Source organism: Artemia sp. Qi Xiang Cuo, chromosome 2, assembly GCF_049724085.1.
Source record: "Artemia sp. Qi Xiang Cuo chromosome 2, ASM4972408v1, whole genome shotgun sequence".
NCBI classification, from domain to species: domain Eukaryota; kingdom Metazoa; phylum Arthropoda; class Branchiopoda; order Anostraca; family Artemiidae; genus Artemia; species Artemia sp. Qi Xiang Cuo.
The window spans coordinates 81,120,258-81,141,781 of record NC_142795.1 but is presented as its reverse complement, the minus strand read 5'-3'; the positions used below and the strand labels follow the sequence as shown (position 1 = coordinate 81,141,781).

General features: G+C 36.3%; 1 protein-coding gene across 1 annotated transcript in view; it reads left to right on the top strand.

Moving 5' to 3' along the window:
* The window catches only part of ABCB7 (ATP binding cassette subfamily B member 7), an 86,929-nt gene that overhangs the window by 13,569 nt on the left and 51,836 nt on the right, over nt 1–21,524 (top strand). The window contains exon 2 of the mRNA XM_089103445.1: nt 18,974–19,174. Coding sequence (XP_088959571.1) covers nt 18,974–19,174 — 201 coding nt within the window. The remainder of the gene's footprint in view (nt 1–18,973; nt 19,175–21,524) is intronic.

Here is a 21,524-nt window from a genome sequence, read left to right as displayed (position 1 = left end):
CTTGATTGAGAGTTCATACTGTAAACACCTCTTTTTAGATATATTCTCATTCATTTGTGATTCCCAATGGTCCTTTATTGAAATAATTTCATAATCGGACTTGAACTTCAAAATAGTTCAACTTGAACTTGGATTATATTATTTGACCTACTACATATATATTTTGATTGTAATACCAGACTGTCCCTGGCTATAATAATTAGATTGTGCAATGACTGATCAAAATAGGAAGATTATTTTAAATCTGTTGCTGAACTTTGTCACCAGATCCCAAACAGTTATATGCAAACAGTTAAATAAGGTGGCAAAGGATAATCTGCCTATTTCCACTTTTGTGATCATTTCGCCTTCTGAAACCCCAGCAATTGGAAAGGCAGTCTCGGCTACTTTAGTCTCGAAAGCTAATAACTCTTTTGGAAAATTGACAGCTTTTTAGAGAATGCAACACATTTGGGCCAGCTAGACTTTATACCAACCTAACAACTAACCCTGCATCAGCTCCTACGTTGTCCGTTGTACTAAATAACTATCCTGCACACCTGGCCTCACCTAGTGCTTGTAAGAACTTTGTTGATAAACTTTGCCCTGAGGCCTCAGGTGAAATAACTGAACTTAAAAAATTGGCTTCAGAATGGAAACTTTTTGTTATGTCAAAGCGTGCAGCAAACAAAATTGCCGAGAGTGCTCGGAACAGCACCTCAGATACCTCGGTGAGTGTGAAATCCCCACTGTTTATAGGGGTCCTGAAAGGTGTACTGACTGAACACAATGAGAATCAAAGCAAATTTCTGGTACCAAATTGCGTGAAAGTTTCACAATGTGGAAAGTCCTGAGTGGTCAACATAGCCTGGATCAGTTCTTGAAAGTATCTGTGAAAGTTGGCTACAAAAAGCTTTCTGCACAAGCATTTGTATATCTCCCAAAGCATTGTCTCTTGTGTCATAAAACTGGGCATCTGGGCTTTCAGGGCTCCAATTGGGCCCTCTGCTCTTGCTGTGGATCATGCAATCACACCTCTAACAGTGCCTCTCCATATTTGGAAAAAATGTTCTGTCTAGAATGTAGAGTTGCTGGCCATACTTTTTACATTGTAAAGTGTCCCAATAACAGCAATCGACTAACAACGCCCACAGTATGATATGTATCTATCTACTAGTGCGCAAGCTGTACTTTCGTTGAATATTGATGGTGGACTTTAAGTCAAACTTCCTGTGATAAAAGGTTTGCTTTTGAACTGTGATGTATTGTGCTTGCAAGAACATTTTTTGACGAGTCATAATTTAAACCTTCTGAAAATTGACAATAATTTTGCTAGCTACTTGGTGCCCGCTAAACGATCCACTCGCAGTGGTTGCCCCTCGGATGCTTGTTAGGACCTCATGCTGGTGAAAGTATTTTTGATTCATGTGATTTTTTTTTCTTGCTGTCTGTGTAGAAGCGTATGTTATTGTAAACGTCTATCTCCCGACAGATTACCGCAATGACCAATCGGAATTTTTATTTACTTCTGCGTGTGAGAAACTAGGGTCTTGCCTTTCAAAGATTCGCCTGTTAGGTAAGTGTTGTATTATCATAGGAGATTTTAACTGTAATTTAACTGACGTCTCGTTATTGTGTACTTCTATTTTGTCTGGTATTTTTGAAGATTGACTTAGGATCTTTCTGAAAGATCTCAATTACGCTTACAAACACCATTCAAGTCATGTGTTGAACCTTGACCATGTAGTTTCTTCTGCAAATCTCCAAGTGTCACCTGTTCACGCCGTCACTGACTTCCAACTACCAGATCACGTTATTCTGCGTCTATTTCTTGTCCTTCTGCTCAGTCTACTCCCACCCCACAACCACCTCAGCCTCACGCCCAATTTTACAGGGATTGGAAAAACATCCAAGGTGATTTTTTTGTAACAGCTACTCATTCTGTCATACACAAAATTCATGTTCCGTTCTAGCTGCTCATGAGAAATTCACACGCTGATGCAAATGAAATACGAGTGTTGCTAGATATCTATCTTGCACAAATTTGTCATGCCCTGCGATGCACAGAAAAAGCTGCTATACCTCTTAAACGTATATGCTGGGGGTGTCACAAAGCATTGGTCCAGTAATCCAAGCCTAGTTGAAGCTTAGAGAAAATCCAAATTTTGGTACCACTTGTGGCTCCAGTGTGACTGTCCTTGCTCTGGCTGGGTTTCTAACATTTGTCTTTCTACCAAAAGAAAGTTCGCAAGAGAACTATCTATCCACATAAACCAGATAGTTCAAGAGACGTCCCAGCAAGCTTCTCTGTCCCAACCTTCCATCTGGAGAAATGTGTAAAGAGATCCTCCTAGCGCCCGCCTATCTGCTCAAGTTATTCCTGATTGCGAGTGGAATTCATACTTCTCTGCTGATTTCTCCCTGCCAGGTGCTTCCCTGCAGTCCGAATATGAAGATAAGCTTGATAAATTTCTGTCAGTTGTCTAATCGACAATTTTGTCAATTAGACAAAATTGTCAATTTTGTCAATTCAATTCAATTTGTTGTTTCGGTTGATTCTGTACTGCGAGGAAACCAACGCCTAAAACGTAAGAAATTTACTGGCATTGATAAAGTGAGCACTTCACATTCTACATGGAAGCGAGCTGCTGGTAAACCATATTGCTCTTTTGATTCACATAATTGTTACCCAAGGAGTTGTACCTTCTTCTTTCTTGATTGGAGATCTCACTCTAATTCCAAAACAGGTAAACTCGCCACCCAGTGCTTGTCTTTCCGCCCTATAACGGTTGCTACTACCTTCTGTAAGCTTTTCGAACTTCTGTTCATTGACCATTTGAATGTAGGCCTAAAATGCAATGTTCCACCTTACCAATTTGGATTCCAGCCACGTCTCGGTTGTGCCCACGCTTTGTCGGTTGTTGCGAACGCATTGATCGATGTTGATGCATCAGGTGAAACTCTCGTGTTAGCCAGGCACGATGTTCGTAAAGTGTTCGATTCTCTCATTCACGCCGCTATGCTACTCCATGCTGCAAAACGTGGAGTAACCCCTTCATATATCAGAGCCCTTCAAGACATGTATTCTCGTCTTAAAGTTGTCAATTTTTCTCGGATAATATATTGCGTATATTACTAATAATTTAACTGCCTATTATCTATCCATTCTTTTAAGCATTTTGTTTTAAGTAAAGAAGTAAAAATTTCGTGATTAATTAATTGTTTCTGATGTTTATGTATATTGGAGTAAATGAATCATTTGTTGAGAGGGATCTGAATTCAAGACCAGCAGGCGAAAGTGTCATTTAATTGTTTTATCGTTTCTTGTCATATTTAGACTAGTTGATTTGGATTATCTAGTTGATGTTGATACTGTATATTTTTAATTCACTGATGATTATTTTTTTTTTTTTTTTTGCCAATTGTAGCTTGATGCAATGATGCTCATATTGCTTATGTTTGTTCAGTACTTGTGAGTTCAAAACAAAAATGTGTCACGTACCTGCAGTTCAGTGTATAATTGAGTTTTTCTTTCTCGTCTTTGTAATTTGTTCTCAGAGCTGATTTAGATCTTAGCTCCAGCGTTCGTCACTAAGTTTATTATCACTGCTAATTTTATGTGTATTTCTTGTTTTTTCTCTTTTTTTCGTTTATAATAAGAATAAAACTCAAATAAAATTCTCAAATTTGGAAAGCCTTGTTTTCCATAGGGGGGGGGGGGGTATTTTCCACAGGGGTATTTTTTTTTTTTGGGGGGGGGGGTAAATGCCGGCCACATCAGTATTGGTATCAGACCCTAAAATCCATATTGGTTGGGCCCTAACACATATATCATGGTCTCACCTGTCTCTTCTCATGATGCATTTCTTGATTGTGCTCATGAATTGTTCCCTTCAAACTTTTGTGCTGGTTAGAACATGAATGCTCTATTAAAAGAAATGTTTTCTATAAAAAAAACAACAACATTTTTTTGCCATAAGAAGGGAGCTGTCAGTCTGCAGCACCCTTATTCAGGGTTGATCCAAATGAAAGGAGATTAGAGATTTATTCGTACCTTCCCCCCATACCCCAGTTCTAAATTTATCTGAAGGCTCATAGAGAGTTAGGAAATTTCGGCATTAAATTGAACTCTTTGAAGCATCCGGCAATTCCACCCCTCTCCCCACCACCCTGTCCGCGTAGTGACCCACAACACTTCTTCATAATAGCTGATGCGCAATTATTCTTCACTGCACATAGCTTTGTGGAACATAAAGTAAATAAACTTTGTTAAAAGAACCTTTGAAATAAACGTCGTATATTAATCATTTATCTCTTATGGACTGTATGACTTTTTAGGAGCGAATGCGAAACCTTGGAATTTTTCAGCGATATCAACTTAGCCCTCTTGGGGAAAAATTACAGTTTGGTGCCCCAAAATGACAGAAAACGCCACTTTTCTAGGGTACAATCTTTTTGGCTACTTAAAAGGGAACTAGAACTGTTATTTTCCGTTGTGTGAGCCATATCCCGGTATATCTAGGACTATTGGTTTGATACGAACAGCTGTAGGGGAAACACAAGCAAGAAATAAACACACATCCATGGTCTTGTAAAAAATGCAATGCTCCACAATTTGTGGATAGGATCTTGAAACCAATACAAAAGCTTTTCTGATATGCTAAAGGATGGTGTGATTTTCTTTAAGATTGTTTGATTTTTGGGGGTGTTTTCGCTTATTTCCAAAAATGAGAAAAATTTTCTCAAGCTTGTAGCTTTTGATGAGTAATTGTAAACATAACAAGTTTTATATATTTAGAATCTGGATCGAAATTCGATTCTTTTAAAGCATAAATTGTTATCAAGACTCTTTTAGAATTTTGGCTACTATTAGCCCGAGTAGCTCCTTACTTACAGAGTGTTACCATGGACTATTTCATTATTACCAGCTTTCTAGGAGATTATTACCAGGAGATTTCTCTATTTTGATTAAGTCACACTCAGTGAATTCAGAAAAATAAAACTGTTATGGCAGGTACTCCAAAGAAAATACTCCTACTATACATAGTAAGAGTATTTTCCTTTGTGTAACTAGAAGAAGTCTAGAGGGTGCCACTCCTTCTCAAAGATGGGAACTATTGACCCTTGGATTGTACGTATCATATAACCCCATAAGGCATATTTTTTGGTCCTTCTGCCTGTTGTGATTAAGAGGATATTTGAAATTTTTCTTCAGTGTCATGCTGAATTGAGGACACACATGGTATCATGAGTGTTGAAGGGGTCTCAGGTTTCATTCTAGTCAGTTTTAGTCTTTCGAAAGGGTACTAGAACACAGAAGATGTGACTGAACATAACCAATAATTGAGGTTACTTCTTATTATGCTTCATTTTTTTTTAAGAAAATTTCCCAGCTTGTTTACTTTATATAGAATGATGAAATTATGGCCAAACAAATTATCTTGAATTCAGTTTCAGATGACTCTGTGGATCTCTTCCTAATCAATAGACCATGGTCGACAGAATAGATCCTCTGGATATTACGAATATAAAAGACCTTTCCACATGGATGAAGACTAAAAATTGGCGAAATATTGCCAAACTAGAGCCTTGTAGGTTTAAAGAGTCGGGACGAGGAATGAGAACAAGAAAAGGATTAAAAGCGGGACAGTTGTTAGTTCAAATCCCAAGACTGCTGCTGATGACAGCTGGTGATTTTAGAACCTCAAAAGAATGGAGTTGGATAGTTGACAAAAATCTTTCATGTCATGATGCTTTGGTGTTGTATTTACTTGTTGAGAAGAACAAAAGAGATAGTTCTTTTTTTCATGCTTATATTAAAACACTGCCTGAAGTATTCAGCATGCCAACTGATCTGAGAAGTGAGATGACGCACATGCTTCCCAATTTTATTGCAATGAAACTTCAAGACAAAATTAAGTCGTTGCAAGATTCGTTCAAAAACGTGGCAAGGGGATATAAAAGTATTTGCATAAAACAATTGGGGTTTAGTGATTTCAAATGGGCCTATTATGTAGTGAATACAAGAGCAGTACATATAACTGGGAGTAGTGGTAAATTTAATGCAGATAGTAGTGATTGCATGGCCCTAGCCCCGTTTCTAGACCTCCTAAACCACACACATGATACCAGTTGTATCTCTGGCTTTAATCCTTACACAAACTGTTATGAAATTGAGACACTGAGTAAAACCCCAAAGTGCTCAGAAGTCTTTATTAATTATGGGCCTCATGACAATCTGTCTCTTTTTGTGGAATATGGTTTCATGATCCCCAGAAATCCGAATAATTTTGTACCTTTTGAAATGACAGATTTTATTTCTGCTTGTAATGAATATAACGTGAAATTGTCCAATCTGTGCCTACAGACCATCAATCTTCATAATTTAATGAAAAATCTTGGTTGCTTTGCTGATGGACCTTCTTGGTCAGTAAAAGTATTACTAAAAGTTTTGAGTTGTGACTGGAGTAGTTTAATGAGGATTGAAGACATTATATATCGAGATTTTGAAAACCATGGACTTACTGAAAAGACTCTTCTTAATTGTATTCTGGAAAAAAAGAAGGAAGAACTTCAGAATTCTTTATCAACGATTGCAAAGGACAAAAATTGTCAAATCGCGAATTGTATTGTGTCTTTTCTTGAGGAATGTTTATCCATTATTGAATTTTCTTATGCTAATTAATAGAATAGGTCTGCTGTGTAGTGTGTATATAGTTGGTTAAAGTTTCTCGTTTTAGTTGTTTATTATAGCTTGTTACAAAGGTGCTTGCAGCCTCAGCATTCATGTGGGAATCAGACAATTTCCCCAAGGAGAGGTGATGGGAAGTATACAGACATTATTCGAAGGGGGGGCTTTTCATGGGGAGAGTTTTACGTGGGGAGGGAAGGTTCCTAGGTTGAACTTTCCTTGGGAAATTTGACAGGACAAAGACTATGCCGAATGACAAGTTTCTATTGATAGAAGTAATAAAAATTGACCTACAAAAAGATGCCACCGTCTCTCTGGTCTGAAGGGTGTATTGTGCAAATTCTTTCTTTAAAAAATTATCCTTCTGTCTTGTATATTTGAGATTGGCAAAACTTGTCATGCTCAGGGCCCGAACACACTTGGAGTCTCATGGCTGGAGCAACAACTGCAATCTAACACAGAGAAAACCACGGCCCATGGTAGCCAAAAGCTTTAAGAATTTAGAAGTCCGTCGGTCTGATTTGGAAGAAAAACTCCTGGATACCCCTTTTTTACAGTCAGGGCTCTTTTAAATGTCTGTATGAATATTGAATTGTTATGAATATAAATGCTAAACCACCATTTAATTCTTAGAGAGAGAGAGAGATTTATTCTAAACCAACAAACAATTTAACATCAGTTTAGCGGCCACCCCAAGAAGTAAAAACTTGTCCAAGGGGGTGGCAAAAATACACTAACATAACAAAACAATAAAAAAAGTAAAAAAATAACCTATCTATATCACAGTCCCCAAACAGCACCACAAACCTTACACCTTCATTTTCATTAAATTTACTATCATATTCATAATAATCACCCCCAGGAGCTATAAATATTTACCAATATCTTTATTAAAAAAAAAAACAAAAAAAAAACTAAAATTCCTACTTACTAAAAAGCATCCCTTTAATTAATATCTTAAACGAAGAAATATCACCTATGTTTTGTATATTCTGATCACGCTGGTTCCAACTTCTGATCCCCCTATGAAGCAAAGAAAACATCGATTAGGCCAAAACAACTAGCGGAAAATTAATCTCTACATATGACCTAGTATCATAATTAAGGATAGAAAACCCGAGCTTTACCGGGCTATCAAAACACGGGAGGTTTATACCCTTTTGAATCCTAAAAATGAATGGAAGTGTATACAGCTCCCGTAATCCGGAAGCTGGCAATATCTTTACACGCTCATACGCGTTTTGTACCGAATCCCGTGGTTGTAGGCCATTTAACAGCCGAACAGTGTTGTTTTGTAGAACTGCTACTAGCCGAACAATAGAAGGAAATATTCCAAGCCAAACGCTACTACAATACAATATATGGATGGATAAGGGAATAATAAAGAAGGCGCATAACAAAATGAGGAAAAAAATGCTTAAGTTTTTTCATTATACCCAGGTTACGAGACACAGTTTTACAAACATACTGTATATGGCGCTTGAATGATAAAACTTCGTCAATATAAACCCCCAGGTACTTATAAGAACACACCCGCTTTAAAGTTCCATACTGTGTTACAATATCCTGAATCCATGGATAAAAATCTGGTGAACGGGAAAAAAATAACAAAATTAGTCTTACCCAGATTAATCTTTAACCTATTTACCCTCAACCAGGAATATAACCTTTCAATAGCATCTTTCATCGATGTCTGAAGTAATTCTTCTGACTTCGCGGTACTAACAGCAACTGTATCATCAGCAAATAATGATACCGTCTCATTCCTGGGATTTTTAGCCGTATCACTAACATTAAAACAACAGCTTGGGATACAATTAGGCATATCATTAATATACAATAAAAAAAGGATCGGATCAAGAACTGACCCCTGCGGGACACCACTACCCACTGGGCGGGGTCCTAATTGTATACAAGTCATCTCTACAAACTGGTACCGGTTACTAAGGAAACTCCGTATAAGGTCAAGAGCTTTACCTCGGATCCCATAGACCTCGCATTTTTCCAGGAGTAGGCCATGGTCAATTGTATCAAAAGCCTTCTGTAGGTCTAGAAACACTGCACCAACCTTAAATTCTTCATCTAAAGCTATGTTAGTTATACTAGTCAAAAATATCAAAGCATTTTCTGTCTTCCTATCTTTTCTGAAACCGAGCTGATTATTATTCAAAAAATTGAACTTCTCAAAAAAAGGGGTCAACCAATTACTAAAACATTTTACAATAAGACAAGAAATAACTGGCAAGACTAATATTGGGCGATAATTACCCAAATCATTTCTATCACCACCTTTATAAACCGGTGTCACTCTTGCTTTTTTTAAACAATCGGGAAACCTTACTTGATGGAAGCAATGATTAATCAGTGATGTCAAAACACCAGATATACAAGGGAAAATACATTTTAGAATTTTTAGGCTCACCAGGTGACTACCGGACGAACTATTTTTCATACTATAGATAATACCCTTAACTCATCTAGTGTAATCATCTTTAGATGTAATGATACATTTGCAGGAGATGGTGGAGTAGATCCAAAGGGTGGGTCTTCTGGAAAAAGGAAATCATCTCGGCTATTTATAGGCCTACTGAAGAAAAATGATTTAGAAACTCATTACATATCCCAGTACCATCTGCAATTATGACCTCATTAACAATCACTTCAGTTAGTAGAATATTAGACCGCTGACCAATAACATTACGGATTATTTGCCAAGTTTTCAACGGTTTACCTTCAACGTCCTTAAACTTCATACTAAAATATTTTTGTTTAGCCCTCACGGAGAAGATTATTCAAACCATTACGAAAAGCACAGTATCGCTCTTTATTCTCATCCGTAGGTTTTTAAGCTTGTGACCTAAACAGTCTATCTCTTACATTTATTTTTCGAAGAAGACCATGCGTTATCCATGGCTTCCTCCCATAATGTTTTCGACCTTTCGAACTCTTCGCTGCTCCCACTTCCTTAACCATTTCTAAAAGCTTACTATAAAAGAGTGAAAATTTAATATTTATATCACTCTCATTTCCAAACTGAGATACCCATAAATATGATCCATATTATTTTTTACTTTCAGTAGGGCACTACGATAAAAAACTACAACTGTTTTACTCCGTTCAGGAGTTTCTCGCTTAGGGATAGATACCTCAAATTCTGCAAAAATACCAAAGTGGTCAGATTCTACATTTACAAGAACTCCTGGCAATCTAAAAGGTGCATTGGAAAAAATATAATCCAAAAGCTTTGCAGAGTCCTAGAAACTCTAGTTGGAATGTTAATCGTTTAGAACAGACAATAAGACACACACAAATTTAATAACTGAGATGTCACTAAGGACTGCATGTCCAGCATATTAATAGTGAAGTCACCTAGAACAAAACAAGGGTTATTACTAATTTGTACTTTTGCCAGCTGTTCCTGAAAATTCTCAAAAAATTCTTGAATAGAACCAGAAGGAGGCCTGTATACAATCACTAAATATGTGTCAAAATTATTCAATTTAACTTGTTATACTAATGTTTCACACACCATTTCCTTATATTCACTTAGATCGTCTCAGACTCTCGCATGGAGATCTTCACGAACATGGGCCGCTAGACTCCCGTGTTGACGTAACTCCCGGTTCCGAGTAAACAAAGTATATCCAGGTATATCTAAAAGCAGAACTTTGGTCCCTCAACCAGGTCTCCGTCAAAGCAAGCAAAAAGAAAAGATTAAGTTTAGCTAAATTCGCTAAAAAATCAAATGTCGTATTTAGGCCCTGGCAATTCAAATGAAAAATCCCAAAATCTTCCGATCCACCATGCCGACACTCAACATCCTGAAAATCATAACTAAAAACAAAAATTTAGAGTCCTCAGGGGGCTCAGAAGCTGGAACCACAAAGTCCAAGTTTCTATTAATACATTCATTAAAATAATTTTATTTTACCTTCTGATTTTCTAAATCAATTATACTACAAGCCCCCAGGGGTAGAACAAGATCTCTAATCACTGTCTATTAAAAATCCAAATGGCCTGTGGTGACGAATAGGGCATGTACCAATCACAATTAAAGATAATCTCTCAATTCTCACACCAAACAATGAAACAAAAATAATCAAAAGAACAAATAAAAAAAAACACAAAAAGAAATAAGGCATAAATTCTAAATAAAGGCAAACGAAGAAAACAATTATTATTAATCACCAAAGAGCACAATACAATCACACACGAGGGTATCCAATCTAAACTCTAACAGCCAATTGAAATTACTTAACTTTACTTCACAAACTATATTTTTGTTTCCTTGTCACTCAGTTCAACTTTGAAAAATTTGGCATCCTTCTTGCACTGAATAACTTTGAATGGTGGTACTGTAGACTGTTCTAAACCCACTTTAACAATATCCTGAAACAAAGCAACAGGAACATTTTCACTTTTGCAACCTGCATTCCAAACAATTATGTTTTTACTCATCTGTTCAATTTCCAGTTTAATAAGCCTATCAGACATTTCCAAAACTGCATTACCCTGGGCCTTTGCTTCATCAACAAGAACTGATAATTGCGATTGCAAGGATTTGTTCTCATTTGTTAGAACTTCGATTCTACTATCGTGAATAGCAGCTTGAGAACACTGGTCTGACCGGGTCACCTCAAATTTGGAAACACGATCGTCTACTGTTTTAAACTTATCGTTCATCATGCCAAGTTTTCTATCATTTTCTTGGACAGCTTCAAGTACTTTGTTAAAATTCTGTGATAAAGTTTCCACGGTAATTTGGCGGATAGAACTTCCGGTACTAGTAGCTGTAGAATTCAACGGGTTTTCTAAGTCCTCAGTGGGACGATTACGTTTTCGATTACGGCCCATAACAATTAAAATAAACAGAATTCGCCTACCTCAAATAAGGTAAGATACATTATTTATTTACCCGCTCTGATCTTAATGTTCTGTTCGTTTTGTCCGTTAATTACTGGTAAGGCTAAAAATATAGCCAGGACAGGTAGGACTCAGTAATGGCTAAATATCAAAACGGCAACAGGGGAATTTGGCCTTCGAAAATCCGTGAAGTAATTCGACTCAGCCACTGAACACTGATAACAAGCACCCTTGTGTGAACTATGCTGTTACTCGGGCAAGAGCATAATGATAATTCTAAACATTAAACGAGACTTACTCGCAAGGGGGGTGTTTGACTTCCCCCCGAAAATCAAAAAAACGTGCTGTTTTATAATCTTTTATAATCCAAACATTGTGCAATTATAATCCTTTTTTCACTCAAATGTAATTACGATTCCTATTTATTGCATATATTGATCTTCACAGTACGGGAGCTAGATTTATACTGAACTAGTGATTTAATAGAAGTTAGGTATCCTATATTCACTTACATTTGAAAATTTTAAATGCAGAGACCTAACAAGCCGTAATTGTTGGTACTCTTAATTCTAAATTCTATAACTTTAGCTTAATTTCTAATCCAACTTTTACAGTGTTCTTCTGTTCCAGTGCCTGATGTTTTTTTTTCTTTTTTACGACGAGACTGGCTGAATGGATAAAAGCAGTCAAACTCGGATCTTGGGGTTCTAATTTGGGGGTTCTAAACCCGTGAGTCAGCAAGTTACTTGTGGATATCACCGCTCGTTTTAGAAGGTTTAGCTTGACTGCTTGGGTAATTGTACCTGTACCATTTGAATAGCTAAAAAGAAAACAACAAAAACAAAATAACTCGAATGCAAACAAAGCTACATATTAATTCTTGTCTTTTTAAGGGGGGGGGGGCTACAGCACAGATGGAAGTCTTAAAAAGTTTTCTCTCTGGTGAGGAGTTTTGCTTTATCTATGCTTTTTTTGGCCTTGTGTTCGTATTCATTGGTTCTTACTGTTGCCTTCAACAGTTATTTTTTTCACAATAAATTGTAAATTTTCTTCTGGCTTTTTGACAACTTTTTATTGTTCAGCTAGAGAATCCAGTGGTTTTTACGATTTTTGGAAAACCTCCAAAATTGACACTTCGAGTGCAATGCCAAACCAAGACCAGAACGTCATTTGCTCTTTAGTGAAAACAAAATACATTTGAAGCGTTTTCTCTTTTATAACATTAATGAATACAAAATTGCTGAGACTTTCAGGAAAGAATATCCGCATATATTGAAATGTCAATATACACATCATTAGATCTTTAGACCAATCCCAATATATATTATGATTAAATAAAAGAAAAAAAATTTTTTTAACTGAAAGTAAGGAACGACGTTAAAACTTAAAACGAACAGAAATTTTTCCGTATATGAAAGGGGCTGTCCCCTCCTTAACGGCTCGCTATGTACGCTAAAGTTTTTTTTATTGTTTAAAAAAATAGAGTTGTGAGAAAGTAAAACTTTAGCGTAAATTGCGAGGGGGTGAGGAGGGGATAGCCCCTCTCATATACGGAATAATTTCTGTTCGTTTTACGTTTTAACGTCGTTCCTTACTTTCAATTAAAAAAAACTTGTTTTTTTTTTATTTAATTTTTGAACGTTTTTGAATTAATGCAGGTTTTGATTTTGGCTCACCGTAAATGAATAATTAAAACAAAATTTGAATATTAATTTTACTTTTATTTGGTTAAATGGCTTTCTCGAAACTTTTTAAATTTTATTTACGAACGTTTTTATTAGTAATAAATATACCTAACTTACGAATTAACTTACGTAACGAACTTCTAAATTCATATATTTTTAATACGTATGTTAGAGGGTTCACCCCCTAGTCAATACCTTGCTCTTTAAGCTGAAGTTCGAATTTTCTTCCAATTCTTTAAAAATGACCCCTTAATCACAAATGCCGTTAATTAGAATAAATAGCTCTTATGAAACTACTAAAAAATCTTTGGCTTTAAGAGCGAGGTATTGACTAGGGGGTGAACCCAATCATCTACGTAATGTTTTCTTTCGTTTTAAGTTTTGATGTTGCTCCTTCAGTTGAAAAACATGTTTTTTTATTATATAATTTCTAAATCTTTTTTTAAATAATACTGGGAAATCCGGCGCCCCCTTCATAGCAATGTCTCTTCCCCATGAAAACTTCCTTCGTGGATATATCCTCCCACCGAACCCCTGACCCCCCCCCCCCACTACCATAAAAAAATCCCTCTGAAAACGTCTGTATACTTCCCAATAACCAATACTATATGTTAACATTGAGTAAAGTCCATAACTTTCAGCCCTCGCCCGGGGACTTTGGGGGATTGAGTCATCCTAAAAGACATAGTTATCATATTTTCGACCATGCTGAACAAAATGGCTATCTCAAAATTTTGATCGGGTGACTTTGGGAAAGAATGAGCGTGGGAGGGGGCCTAGTTGCCCACCATTTTTTTGGTCACTTAAAAAGGCACTAGAACTTTTAATTTCCGTTTCAATGAGCCCTCCCACAATATTCTAGGACCACTAGGTCGATACGATCCCCCCTGGAAAAAAAACAACAAAAAAAAACAAATAAACACGAATCCGTGGTCTTTCTTCTGGCAAAAAATGCAAAATTCTACATTTTTGTAGATAGGAGCTTGGAACCTCTGCAGTAGGGTTCTCTGATACGCTGAATATGATGGTGTGATTTTCATTAAGGTTCTATAACTTTTAGGGGGTATTTCCCCCTTTTTCCGAAAATCAGCCAAATTTTCTCAGGCGCGTGATGGGTAAGACTAAACTTGATGAAACTTATATATTTGAAATCATCATTAAAATCTGATTCTTTTGATGTATCTATTGGTATCAAAATTCCGTTTTCTAGAGTTTCGGTTACCATTGAGCCTGGTCGCTCCTTACTTACAGTTCGTTACCACGAACTGTTTGATTTTCTTTATATTTTTGTTTGTTTGTGTTATGGCAAATAAAAACTCACAGCTGGAAAAAGGGATTGTTTTCAGTAAAGTTCAAGTGACGTTCTGGTCTTTACAAGGCGTTCTGGTCCTTAGTTGCCGTTAAACAGCTTAAACGGATGAAAACCGTCATCTTTTTTTGTCTCTAATCAGGGTTTTATGCTTCCTTGGTGACCCGCAAAATACTCACTGACCTTCATTCCTTTCTCCAATTCAATGAGCAAGTCAATTAAAACATTATTGCTTGTTTTCTATAGTTTACCTTTAATATTTTCTAATATTTAATATTACCTTTAATATGTGTATTTAATATTACCTTTAATAGGTAATATTGAATATTTTTAAACTTAGTTTAATATTTAATATTACCTTTAATATGTATAGTTTACCTTTAATATTTAATAATATTTACCTTTAATATTAATTTTTTTAATATTGTTGAAATTCTACGACTTCTGTAATTATTTTTTAAAATTTTGAATTCTAAAAAAATTCTATAATTCTTTAAGGATCAGAGACCGATTATAATATATCAGTTACACAAAAATACGCTCATCTTTTATTTATTCTGCTCTGCAGATTAGCTAGTTTCAACAATAAACGTGGTAGATTGTCATTGCTCTTTACTTAAGCAGGACTATTGCGCTGCCTATGATACAAGACACTAATTCCTATTTGATCAGGACTTGATATACATATTTTTGTTTTGACGACATTTTTACTGTATTATGAAACTTTCATATTCATTTGAAGTATATGTCCCGTGAATCAGAGTATTATTTCTCCTTTTATGTAAATCCATTCACAATGCTAATGATTTTACTTTGACCATTTCTGATTCAATTGTTTATTTTCTTCCTTGAACACCTTATTTTATTGCTTTAGCGTCAAAATTGTTGTAAATAATTCATCCATTTACTGGTCAAAATGTGCCTTTGTAAATGATACAACCATCTTATAAGGACTCAATATAATCGTTTATAATTTCAACAATAATGCTGCATGTTCTTCGAAAAATCCATAGAAAATGATGAAAGGAAGCTTACTGGCAAGGGCCTGTATTTGTGATGGATATTGGTCTGATAGACATACAGGCCTCTATGTTGATCCAGATATTGCTTAGGGTACGATTTGGTCAAATAGTCAAATTGTCGTTGTATCTTAGCAGTGCCTTTCGGGAACGTAGCTTATTAAAATTTTACTCCGCTTATCTGAAGACCTTCACTATAGCAGAAAGTTCCATCCGTATAAATTTTTTACACGCAATCAATGTCTTTTCGTATGTATGTGTTAACTGAATGAGTCCCAGATTGCAACTAGTAACAACTGGATTTATTGCATTGCTAAAACTACAATTTTCATTTATATTTAAAAATAACTTTCAAACAGTTTGTGGTAACGAACTGTAAGTAAGGAGCGACCCGGCTCAATAGTAACTGTAACTGTAATAGTACTGTAATGTAACTGTAACTGTAATGTAACTGTAATAGTGTAATAGTAACTGATTTTAAATATGTATGTTTCATCAAGTTTAATCAGACCCATCAAAAGTTACGAACCTGAAAAAATTTGCCTTACTTTCGAAAAAAGGGGAAACAGCCGCTAAAAGTGATAAAATCTTAATGAAAATCACAGCAGCAGATTCAGCATATCAGAAAACCCTACAGTAGAGGTTTCAAGCTCCTATCTGCAAAAATGTGGTATTTTGTATTTTTTTGTCAGAAGAAAAATCATGGATGCGTGTTTATTTGTTTGTTTGTTTTTCTGTTTTTTTTTTTTGTTTTTTTTTCCAGGGGTAATCGTATCGAACCAGTAGTCTTAGAATATCGCGAAAGGGTTCATTCGAACGGAAATTAAAAGTTCTAGTGCCCTTTTTAAGTGACCATAAAAACTGAAGGGCAACTAGCCCCCCCCCCCACGCTCAATTTTTTCCAGAGTCACCCGATCAAAATTTTGAGATAGCCATTTTCTTCAGTATAGTCGAAAATCTAATAACTATGTCTTTGAAGGTGACTTAATCCCCAACAGTCCGGGGGGGATGGCAGGGCTGCAAGTTATGAACTTTGCCCATTGTTTACATATAGTATTGGTTGTTACGTGGGAGGATTTTTCCACTGAGGGTGTTTTCATGGAGGAAGGGACATTTATATGAAGGGGGAGTCATATTTCCCAGCATTATTTGAAAAAACGGTCAGAAACAAATAAAAAAACAAGTTTTTTCAACTGAAAGTAAGGAGCAACATTAAAACTTAAAACGAACAGAAATTATTACGTACATGAGGGGGTTCGCCCTCTAGTCAATACCTCGCTCTTTACGCTAAAGTTTTTTTTAAGTACTTTCAAAAGAGCTATCTATTCTAATTAAACGATTTTTGTGATTCAGGGGTCATTCTTAAAGAATTGGAACAAAAGTAAAGAGTGACCCGGCTCAATAGCAACCGAAACTCTAAAAAAACAGAATTTTGATATCAATAGATACATCATAAGAATCGGATTTTTATGTTAATTTTAAATATATAAGTTTCATCAAGTTTAGTCTTACCCATCAAAAGTTACAAAGCCTGAAAAAATTTGTCTCATTTTCGAAAAAAGGGGGAGCATCCCCTAAAAGTAATAGAATCTTAATGAATCAGAAAATTCAGCGTATCAGAAAACCCCTTTTGTAGAAGTTTCAAGCTCCTATCTGCAAAAATGTGGAATTTTGTATTTTTTGCCAGAAGAAAGATCACGGATGTGTGTTTATTTGTTTTTATTCCCAGGGGTGATCGTATCGATTCAGTGGTCCTAGAATATTGCGAGAGGGCTCATTCGAACGGAAGTCAAAAGTTCTATTGCCTTTGTTAAGTGACCAAAAAATTGGAGGGCAACTAGCCCCCCCCCTCGCTAATTGTTTCCGAATGTCACCCGATCAAAATTTTAAGATAGCCATTTTGTTCAATATAGTCGAAAATCTAATAACTATGTCTTTGAGGATGACTTAATCCCACAGAGTCCCCGGTAGAACGGCTGCAATTTATGAACTTTGCCCATTATTTACATATAGGCTAGTATTGATTATTGGGAAGTATACAGGCGTTTTCATGGGGATTTTTTCTGTTGGGGGGATCGTTGGGAGGGGATTACGTGGGAGGATTTTTCCATGGAGGATATTTTCATAGAGAAAGGAAAATTTCTATGAAGGGGGTGCCGGATTTCCCAGCATTATTTAAAAAAGGATCAGAAATTAAATATAAAAAAAGTTTTTCAACTGAATGCAAGGAGCAACATCAACGCTTAAAACGAACAGAAATCATTACGTATATGAGGGGGTTCGCCCCCTAGTCAATACCTCGCTCGTTACGCTAAAGTCTTTTTTAGTACTTTCAAAAGAGGTATCTATTATAATTAAATAGCCATTGTGATTCAGGGGTCATTCTTAAAGAATTGGAACAAAGTTTGAACTTTAGCATGAAGAGCGAGGTATTGACTAGGGGGCAAAACCCCCTCAAATACGTAATAATTTCTGTTCGTTTTAAGTTTGAATGTTGCTTCTTACTTTCAGTTGAAAAAAACTTGTTTTTTTTTATTTAATTCCACGACAGAACGCGTTTTTTCCATGTTGGTGTTTGGTCAAATCTTTTTCAGCACTTTTAATATCCCAGAAGTGCTTTGTAGCTCGTCATATCTCCTTTATACAGGTGTAATAGGTCTGAGCGGAAGTCTGACCCTCGCGAAAGTGACTACATTTTTTCCCCTTCTTATACCAGGATTTGAGCTAGACCTAAAGAAAACGTTCCATTAGAAGTAGAATTAACTAATTTTTTTTTCGTAACGTTTGAAAGGAATCGTATTCTATGAATAGTTGCTATGAAACATAGAGTGCGTCCAAAAATGCAACTATCGTTAATAATAATTGATTATTTATAATTATATGCGTTCCAAAACTTCAGATGATAAAAGAATTTGGTTTGTTGTTCGTATTACAAGTGCAAAAAACTAAAATGTTAACACTTTTTGTCTATTATGAACATAGAAATACTTGGATTTGTAGTTCTGTGCCATTTTAGGATGACGATAATAACACAAATAATTAATTATCATTGATGGTAATTGGCTTTTGGACTGCACCCATAATTCAACTGTTGTTACCAGAGTAGATAATTCTCCAATCCAACAGCAACTTCTGTAATACGTTTTGTGTGTGCAATCGTCACTGACATCTACAAATTTGCTGCAGCTATGAGGTAGTTGTGGCGTTCAGCAGCAGCAAATACACTGGTAAATTCTTCTCCTCCATCCTATCAAGTTAGAATCATCTACTTTGTCCGTTTTTAGTGATAAATTCTTGCGCTAATCTAATTGTAAATGGCCTATAAAGTGAGTTTTGGGTGGCTTTAGGGGCCAATGTAGCAGTAGAGCTTGAAAATGAGCAAAGCTGAAAACCGTGCTTGTTATTTATCTCCTTTTTTATTTTTTAGACGAAAAAAGATGAAGATTCTTTTCATAAAAAGCACAGCGTTAGTTATAAATTCAATAAATATGGATATGTGTCAGTGGACACTGTTAGACACTTTCATCCTGGCGGTGGTGGTGCCAGGGACAATCTTGGAATAAAAGAAGTAGAAGAAGTCACTGGAAAGGATATGATTAAAGCAATGCTTACTTATATTTGGCCAAAGGTAAACTAATTCTTTAATAAAGATGTTTACTGCAGTTGTACGTTTTCCCGCGGGGGGCCGGTCATTTTCACTAGCTTTGTCCTCTTTACTTAGTGCGGGAACCACAAGCTCTGTCATGTCTGGTACTCATGAAGCTCGCAGTCTCAATCTTGTGTTTAAAGTCTTTTGTCCTTTTTCACAAATTGCGTTAATTTCAAGGTACTCTATAACCAATTGATGGGTAAATTTAGCAGGTGGGGCACGAGACACCCTCCTAGTTGGTCTTGTTGAAACAAGAAAACAAATTGCGAGTATACTCTTATGCTAAAAATAAGAACAAGACTGGTCACTGTAGCTTACTTTCTAAAAAACCAAAGCAACACTACGAATCAAAATGACGAAAAATTTAATAGTGCTTTGACTAGCATGGTTACTATAGTTTGCCTTCTAGAAAAGGAAAACAAACCGAAGAGTAGACTGTAGCTAAAAATGAGAAAAAGGCTAATCGCGCTTTGACCAGGCTGGTCGGCAGCGAGAAGCGTTAGTAATGTTGCATTTATATGAAATTGTAATCGTATATTTCTATGTACATGCGGTAACCAAATAGTATATTATAGCTGGATTTAAGAAATAAAAATTAAATCAACTGGAGGTTAGGGGTACCAACCATTCTCGTGGTGGCACTGAGACTAGTAGGCACAAATTTGGGCATACTACTGTTAATTTCAGTCACCGTCAAGCCACTGGCCGACTTAATAATATGTGACCATCAGGTAAGATATGTTGTAGAATATGCTGCCAAGGTCGGATGGATTACAGCCAGCAATGGCTTCCCAAATCACGCCGGGGGGGATCAATCCCCCTAAACACAACAAGTGCCAGCCATGGATCAGTAAAAGACCCTTTGAGGGGCAATCTTATGTGGGGTAAAGAAATTCTTTTGCTAGTACTGGTTCCGGGAATTCAAGGGCTGCTTACAGCTGAAGGCTGGCGGATGACTCACCTCTTTTTTGAAAGACAAATGTTGCCCTAAGTTGTTGCTGCGAATTGGCACTTCAAAGTCTTCCATCTTGTTATAATTGGAGAGACAATTAGCTAAGAGGAAATTAGACATAGTGGGCCTATGGGACACTACGGATTAGGGGTGGGGTGTCCTGGATGGGGCATATAAGAGGTCTCGTTAAATTTCTCTAGATTCGGTATTTCAGGTGTTCTGAATACTGTGAGTTTCATCAGGTTTCGCTCGAACACTCGTTTAGGTGACCTACAGTTTTCCTGGCTAGTCACTTGTGCCGAATTAGCACATACCCTACACCTTCTCCTTTCGTTTTCCCTACCCGGTTTTCCTTCGTATTGGTTTGTTCCGCCATATCTGGCTTTTTGCCGTAAGTAGAATGCAGTTAGCGTTGTCCAGACAAATAGGCTAATGCTGAAACGGTGGAATGAAAACGTAAATTTGTAATGCCAAATTTTTGAACAGCGACGGCTTCAAAAGGAGTAATAAAGGTATACAAAAGTAAAGCAAAAAACGCCCTTATCTTACTAGCTCTGAATCTTAGCTAACTCTGATTTATAAGGAAAGAGATCTTGTTAATTCCTGATTCGAGCGTTTTTGCGTCTTGGCGCGTGCTAAATCTCAGTGTGAATAGGTCTTAAGCAAATCCAGGCTGTGCCACTGCTTACTTTCAAAAAAAGTGTAATGATCATATACCAATAAAACAACCCGAACCAATATAGCGTTGACTGGTATACAAACCGATTTGCAGCCATCGTAAGCAAACCTTCGGGTTTTTGTAGATGGTTGCTGTAAATTTGTTTGTATTTTTTATGCTAAATAAATTAATTTGATTTGGTAATGTTTGTCGCTTCTTCTTCTTTTTTTTAAGAAAAAAGCTTTAGCCATATACTTAATCTTTGGACCGATCAAACATCAATCATCAATGGAAACCAAATCGGATTTTATCACGAAATCTTTAAGAAATTGATGCACTAACTTCAAAAATAAAGTTATAGCTACTGCACAAAGACATCATCCGGGTTGCAGCGGAAGCTAGCAACCTAGTAAGAGACGATCACGTCCAATGTTAAGAAATATAAAAACCTATAATTCATAAAAAAAAGAGTTAGATCAAAACAAAAAGTACACCATTAGAACCACCTTGTCCGAAACCCCCTATATAGGAAACTTTCTGTCCCTTGGCTTGAACAGCAAGGGAAATATATTGGCTTGAAATCAAGAAAAGTGGCAGCTACTACAGCATTCTGCCTAAACGTCGTCTTTTTTTTCCACAGATAGCTTGGCACTCTAACATCGTAGAGAGTTGTTCAATGGCTCATTTTAAAGGACATTAATGGGGTTGAAAATTGTTTG